The 20,515-nt window shown below is 46.5% G+C and overlaps 1 protein-coding gene across 2 annotated transcripts; it reads left to right on the forward strand.

Annotated features, from left to right (window-relative positions):
- The first annotated feature begins 43 nt into the window (after positions 1-43).
- On the forward strand, positions 44-20,315 carry LOC133477670 (bromodomain-containing protein 1-like). Of its 2 annotated transcripts, XM_061772685.1 has the most exons (12): positions 44-348; positions 3,483-4,856; positions 5,587-5,746; positions 5,849-5,977; positions 8,220-8,348; positions 8,434-8,746; positions 9,808-10,410; positions 12,206-12,341; positions 14,665-14,795; positions 17,813-17,907; positions 18,190-18,368; positions 19,308-20,315. In XM_061772685.1, exons 2-12 carry the CDS (start codon positions 3,496-3,498, stop codon positions 19,480-19,482), a joined length of 3,411 nt encoding a protein of 1,136 aa, XP_061628669.1. In that variant the 5' UTR covers positions 44-348; positions 3,483-3,495; the 3' UTR covers positions 19,483-20,315. The 2 variants fall into 2 exon arrangements, with proteins under 2 accessions (XP_061628669.1, XP_061628670.1); XM_061772686.1 differs by lacking the exon at positions 17,813-17,907 and having other exon boundaries at positions 45-348; positions 19,308-19,454.
- Positions 20,316-20,515: the final 200 nt, after the last annotated feature.

A 20,515-nucleotide genomic window follows, 5' to 3' on the forward strand; every position in this document is an offset into this window, starting at 1 on the left:
AAACGTCTCGGCTTCACAACTTCCTTGTTTGCGTGCGGACGTATGCGTGACGTCATGACGCGCAGGACTCACAGCCGCATTGTTGTTGGGGGAAGAGAAGCTCACAAGCTCAGCTAGTCGGCTCTGCAATCATTGAGGGACGCCAGCAACACCACCGCGGTCGTCCAATTTGTTTTTGCCTTCTGTCGCCTTCGATACTCGGCGGCTACGAGCACGCCTCGTTCGGTTCAGCACCAAGCGCCGGCTGGATGTGGATTTAACCTAACTGCCGCTTGGGCTCCGCAGGCCTCGCCGCCGCCATTGCCAGTCCTGCTCCTCTCCTAAAGCTGAGTTCTTGAGAATACCGAGGTAAATTCAGCCCCCTGCTCCTTCGTAGCCCCTGTTAATATTCGCCCTGTACCGCTTGACCCTAGTGGTCGTGAAAAACAAATGTTCACGGCTGTGAGGATATGACAACTTTTTTTTTAAAGCCCCTGTGGGCTTTCTTGCTGTGTTTAGTCGCCATATTTCCTCCCCCTTTTCTCGCTAGCTCTTTGGAAGGAGTGCCCTAATGCGTTTATCCGAGACGCGGAGGAGGCTTTTCGCCCTATAAAACACTTAAAAGAACTCTTGGTAAGGGTTTATAATTAAACATGGGACGAAATGTTTTCGTCGCGGCTGTTTCGTCCCCCCAAAAAAAAAACGCCGTCGCCGTGTCTCAGCCGAGCGGATGTTAGCCGCGGCAGCTAACAGTCGCTTTTCTACAATGTCTACTTTTCGATCCGCGGGGTTGGGGGGAGCGAGCCGCCGGGAGGCTCGCTGGGGTCGGCGTGGAGGTGAGAAGCTCCCCGCCTCCTTTCATTCATCCGGAGTGAACGTCAACGCCTCCCTGCCTGCTCACACATTCGGCAGCGAGCCGCATGTCACACAATTCTTAAAAAGCCTTACAATTCTAACCGCATAAAATGTAAAATAAATGAATACATAAAGCAATAAAGAAAACGTCTTATGACAGTTCATACTGGCGCCCCCAGTATCGGGAAAAAGACTTACTGACTACTGTCCCCCACAAAAGGTGAGAGAGATTAGTTATCAATTTGGCATGAGGGGAATTGTGGTGGCCAAGCCGGCCGGTCCTATCTAAAGTGTTAAGGTAGGACTGTTGTTTCTGCCTGTGGACAACAATGCACAACTCACTCGAGATGCTAAGTGAGGCAATAGAACCACGTGACTGACCCGGCGAACTTGTAATCATCTTACTGATGCACTCTGGTCATGTTGTTTGTTATGGTTGGTTCAGGTAGAACTCTACGATATATAGAGAACAGTGTCAAAGTCACTGTTTTGCTTGCCATGTTTGTTTTTGTAACAAGCTTGTGTTCTTCGGTGTTCCATCCATCCATTTTCTACCGCTTGTCCGAGGTCAGGTCGCGGGGGCAGTAGCTTTAGCAGGGACGCCCAGACTTCCCGCTCCCCAGCCACTTCATCCAGCTCTTCCGGGGGGGATCTCAAGGTGTTCACAGGCCAGCTGAAGGATGTAGTCTCTCCAGCGTGTCCCGGGTCCCCCCCCGGGGTCTCCTCCCGGTCGGGCGTGCCCGGAACACCTCACCGGGGAGGCGTCCGGGAGGCATCCGAATCAGATGACCCGGCCACCTCATCTGGCTCCTCTATATGCGGAGATCTACTCTGAGATCTTCCCGGATGGCCGAGCTTCTCACCCTATCTCTAAGGGAGAGCCCGGACACCCTGCGGAGGAAACTCATTTCGGCCGCTCGTATCCGGGATCTTGTTCTTTCGGTCACGACCCACAGCTCGTGACCATAGGTGAGGGTAGGAGCGTAGAACGACCGGTCAATCGAGAGCTTCGCCTTTCGGCTTAACTCCTTCTTCACCACAACGGACCGATACAGAGTCCGCATCACTGCAGACGCCGCAGCGATCCGCCTGTCGATCTCCCGTTCCATTCTTCCCTCACTCGTGAACAAGACCCCAAGATACTTGAACTCCTCCACCTGGGGCAGGATCTCATCCCTGACCCGGAGAGGGCACGCCACCCTTTTCCGACTGTTCTCCGGTGTTATGGGTGAAAACAACCAGTGTTCTTCTGCTGATTGCTAAAGAATGGAAAAAGATAGAAACTAACTTTTTTTCTGATGAAAGTAGAGTGTGTACTCTTTCTGTTGGTACGTTTGGTGCTTATATTGCCACAGAAGACAATATGCTGTAGGTTTTGAGAGAGAGGAGTCAAAATACTCTAAAACCACCTGGCAATATGGGGAACAGCTGGGAGTCAATTAGTTAATGTAGGCGTTTATTGTTATTTGTGGCGGGTCTCGATTCCTAACTCCCGATAGTGTCTCCGTTGTAGAATTCTAATGTTCAACTGTGCTTCATTTTTGCACACCAAACCTTTTGCGAGAGGAGGGAGCGACGTGGTGTACATTGCTTTTCAGGTGGCGCAACCAGAGGAGAGAACAAACTTCAGCCCCTGTTAATAAAACATTTTTTAAAAAAATGGGTGGGGTTGCGGGTTCAGCCAGGAGTTCCTGTTCCACTCAGAGAAGAATTTAAGGTCACAGTCGTCGAGGTGTCAAAGTCACATCTCTCCGTGTTGCGAGCAGCAGAACAACGGTTCACTGCCAGCTGCACACCGAGCAATGTGGCCAAATGCAATTGAACTACAGTACGGTATTCCCGTGCTATGTCCGAGTTCGTCGGTCCCGACCTCGACTGTCGTAGATTTTTTTGGGCGACTGTCTTTACAGTACAGTGTTCCCCTGTTCCATCACTATTCATTGTTCACACGCCTTCTATCGCATATTTTAAGGCAATAATTTGCAGTTTTGAAGGTTTAGAACAGGGGTATCATTCTCATTTTGGTCACGAACCACATTGTAGTTCCGCTTTGGTTTCTCTCGGGACAAGATTTCCCAAAAGTGAGAGTCTCTCAAAATGCAAAAAAAAGTATCGTTGGAACAGCCACTTCATCCTGAGTACAAGAGTACCTGCCTGAAGAGTTCAGAGACAGAATTGTGACAAGGCACAATTCTGTCAATATGGGGTGCTGTGTGTACATTAATGAGGAAAAAAATGAACTAAAATGATTTTAGCAAATGGCTGCAATGTAACAAAGAGTGAAAATTTTAAGGGGGTGTGAATACTCTACAGTGTTTAATTGTTTTGTTTTACGTGTCAGTTTTACAACAAACTTCAACTAAGTTTAACAAATTAACAAGTTGAAGCAAGCACGCTGTGCCTCTTATGTGGAGAATTGTGCAAGAGACAGAACAGGCGCTAAGAAATATTTTGTGTGTTTTAATAGACGTCTGAAGTGCACGGGAGGGGTACAACTTTTTTTTTTTTTTTTAAATAAGGTTCCTCTATAGTGCAGGTTTTCACCGATTATGGGTTGGTCTGGAAAGTATACGCCGCGACGATGAACAATTTTCAAAACTAATGATGAGCAAACACACTCACCAGTTTTCCACGTTTCCGTTTGGCAGCATCTTGCGCGGCATGAAGAAGAAAGCCCGCCACCAGCGCCCGGCGGCGCTGAAGAGGGACTCTTCGCCCATCAAGCCGTCGCCCAACCGGGAAACGCTGACGTACGCGCAGGCCCAGCGCATGGTGGAGCTGGAGGTGGACGGCCGCATGCACCGGCTAAGCATCTACGACAAGCTGGACATTATCGGCGACGACGACCCCACGGCGCAGGAGATCCTCGAGTGCAACAGCAACAAGGAGAACAGCGAGAAGCCCCAGCAGGTCCTGGTGCGCTCAGTGCGCCTCAAAAACAGCCAGCGCAAGAAGAACGTCACGTTGGCGCCCCCGCACGGCACCGCCCAGGTCGCCGCCCTGCTGGAGCCTAAAGTCAGAACGGTGGAGTACAACCTTCCCGTGGTGCCCAAAAGGCCGCCGGCGTACTACAAGTACACGGAGCGGACGGCGGAGGAACTGGACGAGGAGGTGGAGTACGACATGGACGAGGAGGACTACGCCTGGCTAGAGCTGCTCAACGAGAAGCGCAAGAGCGAAGGCATCAGCCAGGTCTCCAACAACCTCTTCGAGTTCCTCATGGACCGCTTCGAGAAGGAGTCGTACGCTGCCACGCGGGGCCAGAGCGAGCCGCGGTCGCTGGTGGACGAGGACGCCGTGTGCTGCGTGTGCATGGACGGTGACGGCGCCGACAGCAACGTCATCCTCTTCTGCGACGCCTGCAACATCGCCGTGCACCAGGAGTGCTACGGCGTGCCCTACGTCCCTGAGGGCCAGTGGCTGTGCCGCCACTGCCTGCAGTGCCCGGCGCGGCCCGCCGACTGCGTCTTCTGCCCCAATCGGGGCGGCGCCCTCAAGAAGACAGATGACGGTCGCTGGGGCCATGTGGCTTGCGCACTGTGGGTCCCCGAGGTGGGCTTCTCGGACACGGTGTTCATCGAGCCCATCGACGGCGTGCACAACATCCCGCCCGCTCGCTGGAAGCTGACATGCTACCTGTGCAAGGAGAAAGGGGCGGGCGCCTGCATCCAGTGCGACCGGGTCAACTGCTACGCTGCCTTCCACGTCAGCTGTGCCCAGAAGGCCGGCCTCTTCATGAAGATGGAGCCCGTCGGGGAGGAGACGCCGCCCGGCGCCTTCTCCGTCAAGAAGACTGCATACTGCTGCAGCCACACGCCCGACGGCTGCGACCGGCGCCCGCTCAACATCTACGAGCGGCCGCACCCCAAGAACGGCGCCTGCCACAAGCGTGGCGACAGGCGCGGCAGGGCGCGCGCCAAGGCCTGGTACAGGAAGCGCAGCAAGCGGGCGGAGCCCCGGCCCCAACCGCAACCGGAATCCGAGGGCCCTGGCAATTGTGGACCCACTATCGCCGCCTCCAGGTAAGCCGAAGTGGTAGGAAATTTTTATTATCAATTATCATACGACAGCTTAGTCCCAAATACGCACTAAATACATCAGCAAAAAAACATGTCAGGAATGAATTAAGAAACAGACCGGGTATCTGCGACTCATTAAAATTTTGAAATTGGATTAAAATTAAGGGCTTCACTATCCTTGGATGTAAAAGGTCAAAGGTGTCCAGTTGTGTAGATTTAGCGGGATTTTATATGTGAAGACTATATTTATACAAGTTAGAAATGTAACAAAAGTGAAAACTGTGGGTGGGTGAAAACGGAAGCTGTGAAAAGATGGAAATTAAGATAAGCCAATTGGAGCCACTCAAAGGTCTCGAAAAAATGGTTTTCCTGTCATGTCACGCAACGCCATGTTGGAGGTCCACGCCTTGTTTTGTTACGGTGCTTATTTAAAGGTCAGAGGAAAAAGATTTTCACATTTTTCTTGATAACTCTAGAACCCCTTTATCTGCCATTTTGAACTGATTATATGGCAGATATACGGCAGTTAAATCGATAAATATGATGCAGAATGCGCCTTCTGCTTTTTGTATCCCGCGCCTTCCGGTCTTCGTCTCTTTCCGGCGCTGTGACGTCACACGAGCCAAACATCCTGTTCATTCAGCATGGCTCTGAAAACTATCTCAAGAGGCCACACTTTAATTTAAAAAATGCCTTGACCATCCTTCTCTCTCTCACAATCTTTCCGTTTCAGTTTGGACACCATCCTTAACCAGGTGGCGGTCCAGAGGAAGCGACCATTTGTGGAGCGCGTTCTAAGCTACTGGGTGCTGAAGCGGCAGTCCAGGAACAACGTGCCGCTCATCCGCCGCCTGCAGGCCAACCCGCCCCAGCCGCCCAAATCCACGTCGGCGGTGAGCGGCCATCATCGTTTGAGCTCGCGGCACATCTACTGTCAATTTTGTTGTATTTTATTTTTTGGAGCTTGTGGCACATCAACTGTGTTGTTCGTTCAGGATCGCGCGGAGAGCAACCAGGTGCTGAAGGAGCAACTGAAGGAGTGGCACCGACTCCGACACGACCTGGAACGCGCGCGACTGTTGCTGGAGCTCATCAGGAAGCGAGAGAAGCTCAAGAGGGAGGAGGTAGGGAGCAGAGCAGGACCGATGTTGGAGTTTTGAGGCTGATACTGATATATTGGGATTAAAAAAAAGATGACATATGCAATGACATTGATTTACACACGATATATACGAGGGATTGCAGATTTTTTTTGGGTGGAACTCATCTACTAGTCTTTTGCGCAAATCCCTTCTATATTTTTTTTCTGGGTTTTTGTCGCATTTTGCATTAATATAATGAATAAATGCTAAATATTTGATTGAAATGCAGTAACTTGTCCATGTGTATAATATAATTAACTAGGCTTTACACGATCAGGATTTTTCGGGGCCGATCACCGATCCGATCACAAGATGGAGGAATGTGTCTATTTAAATGACCTGTTCATTTACTGTATGTACTTGTGTACTTAATTGCTCAAAAAATTCTATTTACAATAAATAATGTGTCTTTGTTCCTCTATTTATGCCAGTGAGGCATAGTGACAGACAGAACAAATGAATGGTCTTCTATTAGATGGCAGGAAGTAAATACAGTAATTAACGTATCCACTTTTTGTGACATTTTTGTTTGTTGGTGTGCTGTGAGATTTTTCAATTGTAAAATATTTTCCTTGGCTCCATAAAGTTTGGAAATCACTGCTCTTGTCAGATCGTGTGTTCTAATCAGTCAGGTCAAACCAACATTACATGACAGAAATAATGGGGGCTAACTTACTGTAATTAAATGACTTTATTTTTAATTAAATGACTTCACCCACACCAAAACATTAGAGCATGATTCGACAGAATGGCGGCATGTTTACGTCCAACCGTTCGTGGTACCGCTAGATTGCTAGGCTACATCACGTTTTGTTGCCTGCTTGCGAGCCGTAAGTACGTGAACATACCTCAAGCGAGCCTTAAACGAACGTCCTCTCCTGTCCCGAGGACCGGTGACCACCAACACACATTACGATAAGGTTTTTAGTTATTGATTTATTATTATTTTTTTAAATAACTCCATTGGCCGTCAGATATTCACAGTACTACGTCAAAAGACACGCGACAAGGCTAAAAAGAAACTAGCTTTTGGATTCAAATATACTGTGCACGTGGCGACACGGAGTAAATGTCTTTTGCGGATCGGCGAATTATGACATTAAAGCCGATCAACATAAAATACTAAATATCGGCCGATACCCATCAGCCCGATAAAATCGGTGTAGTCTATAATTAACATTTAAGCAGTCTTGCAGAATTTTCATTCACTTGGCCTCTTGAATGGCTGCTGGTAACATGTTTTGTCTGACCTTTTTGTTTTAAGCTCGACAATGGCCCCTGCTGTGTCTTTCAAGGCTCCTATTAGTGAGCTTAAGCACCCGAGGGAGCTCCTGAATATAAGATACAGACGATAAAACTCCTGGATATGCTTCGGGGAAGGTCCTGGTTATGCGGTCGTTGTATTGATGCTTCATTTCCAGTTCTCCCTCAACATCAGAATCAGAATCATCTTTATTTGCCAAGTATGTCCAAAAAACACAAGGAATTTGTCTCCGGTAATTGGAGCCGCTCTAGTATGACAACAGACAGTCAATTGACAGAGAACACTTTTGAGACACAAAGACATTGAGAAAAACAGTCACTGAGCAAGAAAGGGTTGCTAGTTATCTGGTAATGCCGGTACATTTATTCATTTTTTTGGACAATTGTGTAAAAAGATGCAGAGTCCTCTAGCACTTAGAGCAGTTCGAATGACTAATATTGCAATAGTCCGGTGCAATGACCATTGTGCAAAGGGCGCCGAGACTTCAAGCGAATAGTGCCATAATCTGGGACAATGTTGATTGTGCAAATGTTGCAGATACTCCTCAGTCAGTGTGCAAATGGAGCAGATGCTACTCTGGTATGAGTGGCCAGTATTGGTCATCAACAGACTACTACAGTGAGTGCACGAGTAATATATAATTGGCCCGACAGAAATGTGACAACAAATTCAAGACAAAAAACAACAAAAAAAATTGCCAGCATGTTGCATTGGAATTGTAGGTTAGGTGTATAAGAAGTTGATTGCAAGAGGGAAGAAGCTGTCGGAATGTCTATTAGTTCTAGTTTGCATCGATCGGTAACGCCTACCTGAGGGAAGGAGCCTGAAGAGCTGGTGACCGGGATGTGGAGGGTCCGAGAGGATTTTGCACGCTCTTGTCATAAACTGTGGAACTCCATACCTTACAGGGCATATCAATGCTGTACAATAATCATGCCAGTGTGTGTGTTCGGTCACCAGATGAAGCTGCAGCAGTCTGCGCTGGAGGTCCAGCTGATGCCCTTTAACATCCTGCTGAGGGCCGTGCTCGGCCAGCTACAGCAGAAGGACCAGTACAACGTCTTTGCTCAGCCCGTCAGCACCAAGGAGGTCAGCCACAACACACACTAGTGACCAGGGCTGGGCCATATGTTCTCCAACAAAGCTTGAAACATATCCTGTTCTTCACCTGCAGGTCCCAGACTATTTGGACCACATCAAGCAGCCCATGGATTTCTCCACCATGAGGACGCGCATTGACGGCCACGCCTACCGCAGCCTGGACGACTTTGAGGCCGACTTTGACTTGATCATCGCCAACTGCATGAAGTACAACGCAAAGGAGACCTTCTTCTACAAGGTGGCCCAGAGGATGCAGGACAACGGCGGCGTCATCCTGCGCCGCGCCCGCAAGGAGGCCGACCGGATCGGCTTCGACTTCCCCAGCGGACTGATGCTTCCCGAGGCCCCCAAACTGGAGGTGCCGCCGCCCTTCACCTGGGATGACGGTAAGTCCATTTCCAGGACCTACCGTGGTCCCTCAGTGATTGTAATGCTAATGTAGTGCTCTACGGCTTAACTCAGTTTCCCGGGCTGAAACGCCTCAGACAACTTGCAGAAAATCTAAGTACAAATCACTTTATAAGATCATAGTACTTCATTGCATTTTAAAGTAGCACGTAAAAGACAACAGTACTTGAAGGTAGTTCTGTTTAAGACAGTATTACTTCATTGTATCACTGTATAAGAAGTCAAGTTTACATAGCCCTTACTCACAAAGAGTGGGCGAGAGAGTAGTTGCATACTTGGTGTGGTTTCCCCAAATTTTAAGCATGTAGAAATAAGGCTTAAGTCAAAATTGTAAAAATTCTACAGAGGTACCCACTCAACTCCGATATAGGCGCAAAGTACTTCTGCTTCCGCCTCGCTCGGTTGAATGGGGAGGGGACAGTTTCAAAGTACTTTAACTATCTACAATGTATTTTTCGTTAAACACGAGATGTCACCACACCACCACCAAAGATGACTATAGATGGAGTTTGGGCTTCGTTCATTTTTCCATGGATGATAACATATTTGCATAAATAAATGATATTCATGTGTTTAACTTTGTCCGAAGAAGCCAGCCATCAAGAAAACAAACAGTTTAGCAAGTTCGGCTTCAAACAATCATGTAATCAATCCTAGTTTTGATGTTTAGTAAAGCATACAACACAGGAAGTTAGCTATTCTGTGTTGGTCACGTGACGTTCCACAAATAGCGGATTTCCGCAGATCGGGCATTTCAGAGGACTGGAACTAGAATAGAGAAGGGTCTAAAACCTGCTGACTTTGTTTTACCTCTCAGTAACCAAAGGACAGGCATATTGTGAGCATAAGGCTCTGTAATGGAACTTAAGACAATAGTACTTCAAGACAAAAGTAGTGGTTTGCCTCCATCTTTTGGGGCGGGGACTTACAGCAGGGGAGCACCGTAGTACTTGAAGGTGGCAGTGTATAAGACAGTTGTGCTTGAAGATATCCATGTGGTTGAAGTATTTGTACTGATTATGTGTTTACTATGCCCCAGTGGACCACCTGCTGAGCCCCTCGTACCGGCGCCTGACACCACTGGAGGATCAGCTGAAGGAGCTCCTAGAGAAGCTGGACCTGAGCACAGCCATGAAGAACAGTCCGTCTCGTAGCAAGAGGCTCAAGCTACTCAAGAAGACCATCATGGAGGTCCGTAGCGATATGAGCCTCAAAAAGTCTTTGCCACCATCGCAACCGGTCGCTGCCCAACCGGCAGAAGCGCCGCCGCCCTACCTGGGACCGCCCTCCCTGAAGCCGGTGACGCATGCCCCCACAGAGCCGGGTGACGTCACTTGCACCTCAGCTACCTCATCGCCGTGCCCCAAGCTCAACGGGCACCTCTGCATTGGCCACGAAACTGAGCGAAGGACCAACGTCCTCTTCCGCAAGTCCAAGAGCGTCAGTCCGCAGAAGCCACCCAAAGATCAGGAAGTGTCCGCCGTCCCCTCGCCATCTTCGCCCCCGCCGCTGGGCGCCAAGACCTTCCTGTCGGTGGTCATCCCTCGACTGGAGACGCTCCTGCTGCCCAAGAAGAGGCCGAGGAGCAGCAGCGTTGACGGCGAGGAAGACGAGGAGTCGCCCATCAAGCGTCTGGGCACAGGTTCGAATGAAAGATGGCTCCCCTTAACCATTTACAAACCAATATGAAAAAGTTGGCATTTTATTTGGGCACCTTAAAAAAAGATCTAGTTTTTGAAAGTATGTGTGACATAATACAGTGTAAAAGGTGCGGCACACGTGGTGAAAATGATTACAGTCCCCCTCGCCATATTGCAGTTCACTTTTTACAGTCGCACTATATCACAAATGTTTTTAAACCGTACATATCAAATTTGGTATCAGAGATGTTTCGCTATATCGCATGATTTTGCGGTGATCCCTTTTGCACACAATTACTGCAAACTCGGGTAGAAGTGAGTGCGAGAGCAAACCTCCGCTAACAACAGCCAACTCCAACCTTACTCGCTGACTCCCAGGTCACTCACCAGGAACCTCTTGTTAAAGACACAATTAGTCACTGAAACTACAGTGGAGAACGGGAGGAAGGTACAAAAGAGTACAAAAAGGTTACATGCATAGTTTTTATTGTATTTTGTAAACCAATTTGTAGCTTATTACTCGATCAATCGATGGGATAATCAGTAGAATAATCGCTTCTAAAAATGTTATAGTCAATTACCCATTTATTTTTGGCTAGTTTTGTTTTGCTAAGCATGAAAATATTGCTGAAATTATAAAATATTACCATAGTGACTACAGTAGAACCTTGATTTACAAACTTTATTGGTTCTTGAATAGTGTTTCTAAATTGAAAAGTTTGTAAATTGAAAATAATTTTCCCATAAGAAATAATGCAAACATGGCTAATTGGATCAACCCTCAACAAAAGTGCCTATTTTAGTAAAGTCTGCACACATTGAAGACAATATGAAATGTTTCAGTACTGTACATCAAGCATGACAAGGGGGGATCGATCAAAAATCTCCATTAACCAAGTTAGCAGCTCCCCTGCCGAGTGTCACTTCACGAGTCCCTCTGGTGCGTTCACAGCCAGTCGGAAATCACAAAAGCCCTTGACTAGGTTGCTGCAGTTACACTGGGTATGGAAAGTATTCAAAAGCTGACGTATGCAATAACATTGATTTACACACGATATATACTAGGGATTCCAGATTTTCTTGGGGGTGTACCAAAAAGTAGGGGGCCATTGCTTGAGCCAGCAGAAAATACTGAAATCAATTTATATTTTCTATAACTGGCAATGAGTCTTCTCACAAATGCCACTCCATTTCAATCAGATTCAAGTCTGGACTTTTCGAAGCCACTCCAAAACCTTCATTTTGCTTTTTTAAGCCATTCACAAGTTGACTTGCTGGTGTGTTTTGGGTCGTTATGTTGCTGCAGAACCCAAGTGCGTGTTAGCTTGAACTTACAAACTGATGGCCGAAAATTCTTCTTCAAGATTTTCTGTTAAAGAGCAGAATTCATGGTTCCATCAATCACAGCCCAAGACCATCACAGTATCACCACCATGTTTGACTGTTGGCCTGATTTTCTCTTTTTGAAATGCTATGCTACATTTACGCCTGATGTAACGAGACACACACCTTCCATAAAGCTCAACTTTCATCTTGTCTGTCAATATAATATTCCCCCATATGTCTTGGGAATCATTCAGATGTTTTTTTTTTTTTTTGGGGGGGGGGGGGGTCCTTTCTGACCTCCTGGATGAGTCATTGGTGAAACTGCAAAAATTGAGAAAGGGGCCAATACTTCTTCATGACACTGTATGCTAATGGGAGTGGATTTTTTGCTTTCTTAATGTACTCTGCTGGAATGGTCAAGCGTTAAATTGTCCAAACGAGCCATCGCCTGACGCTTGTTTATCTCCGCAGGGATCGCCAACGGTTTTGTGGTGGAGGAGGAGGAGGAGCAAGCAGTAGTCTCGCCACCTCGAATGCTAGAGCCTCGACGCCGCTGCGCGTCCGAGTCCAGCATTTCTTCGGGGGGCAGCGCCCTGTCCGGAACCAGGTGAGCGTTCTCTTCTGTCCTCCATCCTCGTAGCCCAAACCGGATTTACACGGCATGCTTCATGAATCCAATTTGGTTTTTTTTGCCCTTCAGTGGCACAAAAAACACACTGAGTCAGATATCTTCCAAATCAGACGCGTATCAGACATACCGACGTTAAGCCTTTTTGAGAGGCCACCATAAGCCAAGCTGTGGTGGCCTTTTCAGAAGCTTTATTGGCCCCGTATATTCATGATGTGTTAGTTTAGTGATTATGTTGCATTTAGTGTCTTTATACTGTATTATTTACACCCCTTTAAGAAGTTATTAGTACAGTTGTTTTCATTGCGATGACTCTGTACTAACCTCTCTAAAATCAAGGCATTGCAATTGCAAACATCAATAATAATGTTTCAGAGAATGACTCAATTACAAAATTGTTAAAATATTCGCACTGACATTCCAAAGCATATCGTAAAATATTGGCTGGTTGGTGGGAGGCTTCAGCATCCTTCAGCGTGGTATAGCAGTGGTCTAGAAGGTGGTTTTCCCTGGTAGGACAGTCAATGTGCTGCTTGTATTTAGGGAGTTTGTGGTTGTTTTGCTTTGTTAAAGTCCTCAAGAATAATGAGGGGTGAATCTGGGTGCTTTTTTTCCAAGTTTGTTTCCTTTTGTCAGCCAGCGTTTGAAGTGCGCCGTTTGTGTTAGCCTGGAGCGCGGGAATGTAAACACCAGTTAGTATGAATGAAGAAAACTCATCCGGCGAGTAGAATGACTCGCAGTCCAAAAAAGCAACTCCAAGTCTGGGCTGCAGTGTGTGACGAGCTCCATGACATCAGTAAACCATCTTTCTTTGATGTAGAGGCATATCCTGCTACCCTTTGTTTTCCCCTATCACTCCGTGTTGCAGTCCGCTCTGTGAAGTTGGAAGCCGAGCAGGATTAGGGACGCGTCGGGGACGCGTTCACAAAGCCGTGTCTCTGTGAAGCACAAGGCGGCGGAGCGTCCTAAGTCTTTCCTGGTCTTTGTGAGGAGATGAAGCTCATCCATTTTGTTGGGTAGAGAGCGTAGATTTGCGAGGTGACTCGACCGAAGGGGCGTTCGAAATCCTCGCTGTCGGAGCTTAACTTGCACTCTGGCACAGTTTCCTCTGTCTCAGTTCCGTCTTCGTCTCTGTGCGCCACAGAGTGCTGTCACTCCGCTCGTGAGTGACTCTGAGGGGAAAAAAAACTTTGTTGAATTAAATGAGTAGGATTTACACGATCAGGATTTTTGGCCCGATCACCGAGTTCAAAAAAACGATAACCGATCACCGATTCGATCACCAAATGTGTTTATTTAAATCACTTGTTCATTTACTGTAAATACTTGTGTACTTAATTGCTCAAAAAGTTATATTTACCATAAATAATGTACATTTGTTCATCTGTTTATGTCAGTGAGGCATAGTGACAGAACAAATAAATGGTCTTCTATTAGATGGGAGGCAGTACATACAGTAATTAATATATCCACTTTTTGTGACTTTTGTTTGTTTGTGTGCCGTGAGATTTTTCAATTGTAAAATATGTGCCTTGGCTCTATAAAGGTTGGAAATCACTGCTCTAGTCAGATCATGTATTCTAATCAGTCGGGTCAAACCAACATTACTACATGACAGAAATAATGGCTGCTAACATACTGTAATTAAATTACTTCACACACACCAAAACTTTAGAGCGTGATTCGGCAGAACGTCAGCATGTTTACGCAAAACCGTTAGTGCTAGTACTAGCTTGCTCGGCTACAGAACGTTTTGTTGCCTGCTTGCAAGCCGTACCGTATTAAAAGTACGTGAACATACCGCAAGCAAGTCTTAAACGAACGTCCTCTCCCGAGCACCGGTGACCACCAACACGTTTTTCCCCATTTTGTCCGTGGAACATTAACGGTGGCCATCGGGCCACCGTTAATGTCGGGCCCTGCCTGTCGATGTCAGCTTGACTAAATCAAAATACACAGATTGTCAATATATACACATCCATATATGTATACAACTCTAAACTACAGTGAATGCATAAACAATTAAATATGGTGCATGAGAGGTTTATTGATATTTCATGCTCACACTAGAGGCGTATCCCTCATCAAATAGGGCAAATAATGTTTAGAAATGTGGAGCTTAAACTCCAAATTAATAAATTAATGTCCAGAGTCTGCCCAGGCCAGCTAATTTAACATTTGTGTTATGTATTATTGGTTGCTTCTGCGTTATCACTGCTGGGTGTTGACACTGATGAAAAGTTATTTATGTGTAATTGAAGCTTGATTCATGTTTTTTTTTTCCCCCCTCTCTCTCTCTCAGTACCGGAGTAGTCTCCAAAAGTGGCAAAGGGCGACCGGCGGCGGCTCGACGCAACACAGTGGACGACAAAAGTGTTCATACGTCCTGCGCCGAGAACGCAGAGTTCAGCCACACTGTCAAGGTCTCGTCAGGTGATTGGCCGACACTTTTCTCCACTTCCCTGTCCATTTAAAAACGGGTGAATTTTGGCCAATCTGAAGCCTGGAAAAACATGAGCTGGCTAGGATATATTTTCTGACTCCTCCATTCGTGAATACATTTATTTTTACTTTTACTTTTTACTCAGCGCTCATCTACCATACAGGACCAAGCAATGTATTACACATGTTGTATTCTTAATAAACTTGAAATACATCAGATACACGAATATACCGGTACGTGTAGTCGTACTCTGATTTTTCGATTACAGTACAGTCTGGCTTACAGAGTTCTCGCACGGAACATTCGGTAAGAGAGAGGAAGTGAAAATGCCTCAGTAAGCAAACAATTTAAACAGTGTGCTGTGACACTTTCCTAAAAAGACAAGCTATTAATGTTGCTCTTCCTAAAAAAAATAAAATAAAAAAAATAAATAAAAAATAAAAAAAGTGATGTTTGATACCACTTTTTTTAGGCCGACAGCAGTACGAGTATTCATTCTTGAGTACTCACTGATACAGAGTACTGATAGTGCTTGTAATTTTGATACACAAAATTCACAAGACAGATAATTGTAAATGAAGACCTTTCTTGCTGAAGCACATGATCATTCGCCAATGTGCCAAACCGCCGCAGTGTAGTGCCAACTACTGGCCCTCGCCCTCTTACTTGATTTCAGATTTTTTTGCGTATCCGTGGCTGGTATCGGCAGCCTTCACGATACCTTGAAATTTGGCGATACCTGGTATCTTCTTTCCTAAATAGAAGAAAACTATTTTCTTTCACTCCCCAAAGAAAAATGTTTTTCCCCTTTCCTTAAAAGAAGAAAAAGTTATTTTTTTTTTTTTGTTACCTTTGCCTAAAAATAAGACAAGCTGTTGATATTGGATGTTCCTAAAAAATAGACAAACCCTTCATATGGAGCTTTCCTAAAAGACGAAGACGAACTATAGATGTTTCCTGAAACAATTTTGCTGTTAAGGACAAAAGGCCAAAACACGCAAAATATATTTTTTTATTTTTTTTCAATGACACTGTGTATGTATGGAAATGGCTTTGGTTTGTCTGCTTACGTGATTGCTAGAGACGGGAAACTGACTACCATGGGGGGGCCGTGGGTGGTGAGGCCCGCTGACGAGTTTGCGATAAATCTGGTTTAAGGTTTTCTTATTTTGCTTTTGAAAGTTCACATGTAAAAAAAAAATGATCCATGTTCATGCTGACCTGGAAAAAACAACAGCAACCAAAAACTGTGTAAAATGCATACCAGGCCACTAGTTGGCAATATAAACAAAAAATGCTGTATTGTGTACACTCAGTGCTGGTCCTCCCTGGTTTGATCTGAAACCTTTAGAATACTTCTGCTCAACATAGATGATGTGTTCATAATTTGACTGAAAATGGCCCATTGAACAGAAAGGAGCAATTTAAAACTCAGTTCACCTTTTTATAACGAAAGTAATGAATCAGTTAGATTCAACCAACCGGTAAAGTCATTTTTCTGTTCAGGAATCCTATAAAATAATAATTTTTATGTCTTCACTACGACATTAATACATTCTTTTCGTAATGCAGTAAACCCCCCTCCATCGCGGGGGTTCCGATCCTTGTCGCAGTTTTTTGAGCGTCGCAGATTTTGTCACAACGAGAGCATTCTGATGCATTTTGGCTACGTTTTAGCAGCGGCACGCTTTCTTATAGTTTAAAATGGCTTACTTGAACCAGGATCCCTCGTTGCATCACGGCCGTGGTCTATTTTCCGCCATCTCTGTGCCATAAAAAGCGTAAATCCGCACTGGCTGGGTGGGAACATCCGCTTCTACTAAGCAAGTTATCTAAGCTTCTAGTTGGCTGGCTAGCTCTTGTCAATCATCTGCCACGATATCTTGAATGAATCGTGCAGAACTTTATCCAATTCATCTGGCGTGGTCGCAGTCAGCTATCAAGATTGGTGCAGCTCCTCATCGGACGCGTCATTCCACGGAGATTTTCGTCTTAGGGGAGATGGCTCCGTGATCTATACAACTGCGCATGCAACTGTGTAAAATGGCGCTGGAAGTGAACAAAGGAAGTTGCCACATGACCTTGCTGCATTGCAGCTCTTCTCAGAATATAATACATGCTTTGATTCGTGTTCATTCAAAAGTGGAAATTATCATTCGGGATTCTTTTTTTTCCCCAGAATTGGCAACTCATTCGTTTTGTAGCATCCTATGTGTAAATGTAACAACGTAACAGTATCTTTGATTCTACATCGAAAATACTACATAACTACAACTAGCGGGCACGCCCGCCTGAGCTCCCGTCTTTCTGACCGGCCAGCTCCTTAGCGAGACAGAGACAGTCCGGCCGAGTCAGCCGTACTCTCGTGGGCCCCGCCGCCTCGTCTGCAGATACTCCTCGCGCGGCCTTCTTTGGCTCGGTGACGAAGGTGGACACTCGGCGGGCTGTCTGGCGATCACCGACTTTCTCCAGCCTGCTCTGCTCGTGCTCAGTGGAAAAATGTTTTGCTTTCACAGTGTTTTTATGAGGCACAAAATGCAAATTTTGACTTGCGAATTCGCTTGCATTGAGCTTTGAAGTCCTGTAATATTTGTCTTAGTTTAGCCCGACCCTTTTTTACTATAAAAGGGGTTAACTAAAATACCGTAATTACTCGTGTATAGTGCGCTCCACCCCCCCCAAAAAAATTGTCATTAGTGCGCATTATACATAGGTGTAGGGGAAAATGAAAAAAAGTTTCACATTTTATAAATGTATGCCGCCATCTAGAGGTTATGAAAAAGCTGTACAGTTTTAATTCCAATATGCCACCACCCCCTAGAGGTTACGAGATAGTTGGACACTTTCTAGTTTCTTTATTTAAAAATATTTTACATATTTTATAAAATCTCGAGGTTAATACTTGGTGGCCCGGATCAAAAAACAGTTCTGCGTCTTCTTGATTGTGTGTGTGCGTGCGTGCGAGTGTTGTGTACTGGTTCGTAATTGACTTGTGTTGTTCCTGTAGAGGCGTGGAAGCCCTCAGCCACCTTCCCCTTTGTCGTGGAGCCTCTTAAGATAGTTTGGGCTAAATGTAGTGGATATCCCTCCTATCCCGCCCTGGTGAGTGACCAGCCAAGCCACCCGCCCCGCCCGCCCGCCCGCCCGCCCGCCGTGTCTCATTACCCATCAGCCCCCTCCCCGCACCACCCCCCTCCGTGCCATCGTGCGTGCTTGTGATTCGTCGCTCACGGCCGTCGTCACGGGAGCGGTCGTGGCGGCGGCGCTCAGCTCACGCGGCGCGTTTGCATGCTCGTACCTCCTGGCGCGGACGTCCTCCATTGGACTCGCCGCCTTCCTCGCCCGCCTCTGTGTGTTCACCTTTTGCCGTGTCGTTTGCTGCAGATCGTGGACCCGCGAGCGAGGAGGACGGGCCGGCCGCCCCGGCGCCAGAGCAGCGGGGCGGCGACGGGGGCGGAGCTTCCCCGCCCGCCGCGGGACGTGCTACGAGCCGGCGAGCGGATGCAGTTCAGGTCCGCCGAGAAACTCTTCCTCGTCCACTTCTTCGACAGCAAGCGCAGCTGGTGAGATGACTAATTGCACATTTTGTGATTGTTGATTTTCATAGTAATGTGTACTTATTGATATACAACGGTATCTTGACACGCACACTGAGACACATGAAAAAGTATTGACCCCCTTCTCAAATTCTTAGATTTTTTGCATAGTTTCCCAACTTGATTGTTTAGAATCATTGAACAAAAGTAAATATCAGACAAATGTAACCCTAGTGAACTTAAAATGCAGTTTTTTAATGATTTCTTTTATTAAGGAAAAAAAAAATTCAAAATTGTCTGATATTTACATTTATTTGATGATCTTAAAGTGGGGAAACTATGCAAAAAAATCTAAGAATTTGAGGAGGAGGCCAATACCTTTCCACGCGCACAAACACACTGAGACATGCACACAAACCACTTGGAGATTCACAAACACTAAGAGACCCACGCATACAATGGTACGCACACACATACCTGCGCACAGAGACACTGAATCGCACACAGAGACAAACACACACACACATTGAGACATACATTGAGACACAAACATTGACACTGAAACACACACACAGATGCACACGACACATGCATGCACATGAAGACACGCATACGTACACACTGAGACATAAAACCTGCACACTGAGACAAGCTCACACACACACGTCCATCTAGATGTGTCGCTGCACTGTTTGTGTTCAAATATCTATTTCTGAAAGCGTTATAACACGCCACATAGATGCTATTTGTTAGCCGGTCTATGGCATTTCCCACTATGCGTAAGCATTAAGCTCGTGGAGGTTTTCTTAAAGGGACAATGGACAGTTTTCAAACTGCTAGCAATGTTTGAATGTCGCCTCATGACAGTCCCCGCCCGCGCCGGCTCACGCCTCTGCAGGAAGAGGGTCCTAATTGGCCGTTTTAATGTCCCTAGGTGGTCACATGACTCTGTTTCGCCCTTCTCAGGCAATGGCTTCCTAGATCCAAGATGTCCCCGTTCGGCGTGGACCGCGGTCTGGACCGGGTCAAGCTGCTGGAGTCCCGCCGCTCTCACCTGCAGAAGTCGGTGCGGCGAGCCTTCGAGCGGGCCACGAAGCACCTCGACCTCCACGGCGGCCGGCGGGAGAGCGACGCCCGCTGAACGCCGACGGCGGCCCCCTCCAGTCGCCTCGTCTCTCCTGGTTTTGGTTTGTGTTGGCCGCCGTCGCCGCGTCTGGCTCTTCGCGCACAAACATCTGATGTACTGTAGCCTGCGGCGGCCGTCTTGTTTTGTCCCCAGACCTATGCAACGCCGACACCGCGACCAAACAACCAAACGACCAACCTACCAACGAATGTGCCCATGAGACCGCCTCACATGTGCTGCAACTATCTGTCACCGCTGGGCGTGTGCGCACACACGTGTACGTGAGTGTATGTCTGGGTGTTTGTGCGCAAGTTTCTATGTACGTGTGTGAGCGTGAATGTATGCATGTGTGTCTGTATTTGTTTGTGCACATGCGTTTGTATGTAAGGTAGTGTGTCTGTGCGTGTTTATAAATGTGTACGTGTGTTTGCATGTGTCTGTGTGCGAATCTAGGTGTGCATATTTTTGCGCACGTACGCATGCATGTGTAAGGATGCGTGTACATGTGTCTGCTTGTCTTTGTACACAAGAGTGTGTGTGTGTGTGTGTGTGTGTGTGAATGTGCGTGTTTGCACATGCATCTGTATGTGGTTGAGCGTCTTCGTACGTGTGTGCGCACGTCTGTCAGCTGGTGTAAATAAAGAGGTCCTTACGTGACACTAATTTATTCGTTTCTAATCGGACATTCTGAGGCGACAAAGGACGCCGCCATCTTGTGGTGCTATCTCATTCATCATGTATCGGTTTTTTGCTTTCTTTAAATTTGTACTTTTTTTTTTTTAAGTTATTGACTTTTCAAGCTATGACGTCTTTGGCATTAATTTTGTTTGTTTTATAAAGTATGTTTTTACAGTACTACTCATTTGTACATATTTATATCAAATATATAGAGACGCACTTGTTTGAAGCGCCGCAAAAAAAATCATCAGCAGTCTCCACACAAGTTCAATTATTTTTGTTTTTTTTTCCTGAAGTGTTTTGTTTATTTTGGGCCTTTGTGTGTTTTTGGAACTGGTGGAGTGAGCGGAAATGTGCCTGTGCTTATTTA

The sequence above is a fragment of the Phyllopteryx taeniolatus genome, chromosome 5, assembly GCF_024500385.1.
Source record: "Phyllopteryx taeniolatus isolate TA_2022b chromosome 5, UOR_Ptae_1.2, whole genome shotgun sequence".
Lineage (NCBI taxonomy): Eukaryota > Metazoa > Chordata > Actinopteri > Syngnathiformes > Syngnathidae > Phyllopteryx > Phyllopteryx taeniolatus.

Coding starts and splice junctions, on each gene's coding strand:
- LOC133477670 (XM_061772685.1), top strand. CDS start 3,496: ATGAAGAAGAAAGCCCGCCACCAGCGCCCGGCGGCGCTGAAGAGGGAC. Junction 12,342..14,664: donor AGCGCCCTGTCCGGAACCAG/GTGAGCGTTCTC, acceptor TCTCTCTCTCAG/TACCGGAGTAGTCTCCAAAA. Junction 17,908..18,189: donor ATCCCTCCTATCCCGCCCTG/GTGAGTGACCAG, acceptor CGTTTGCTGCAG/ATCGTGGACCCGCGAGCGAG.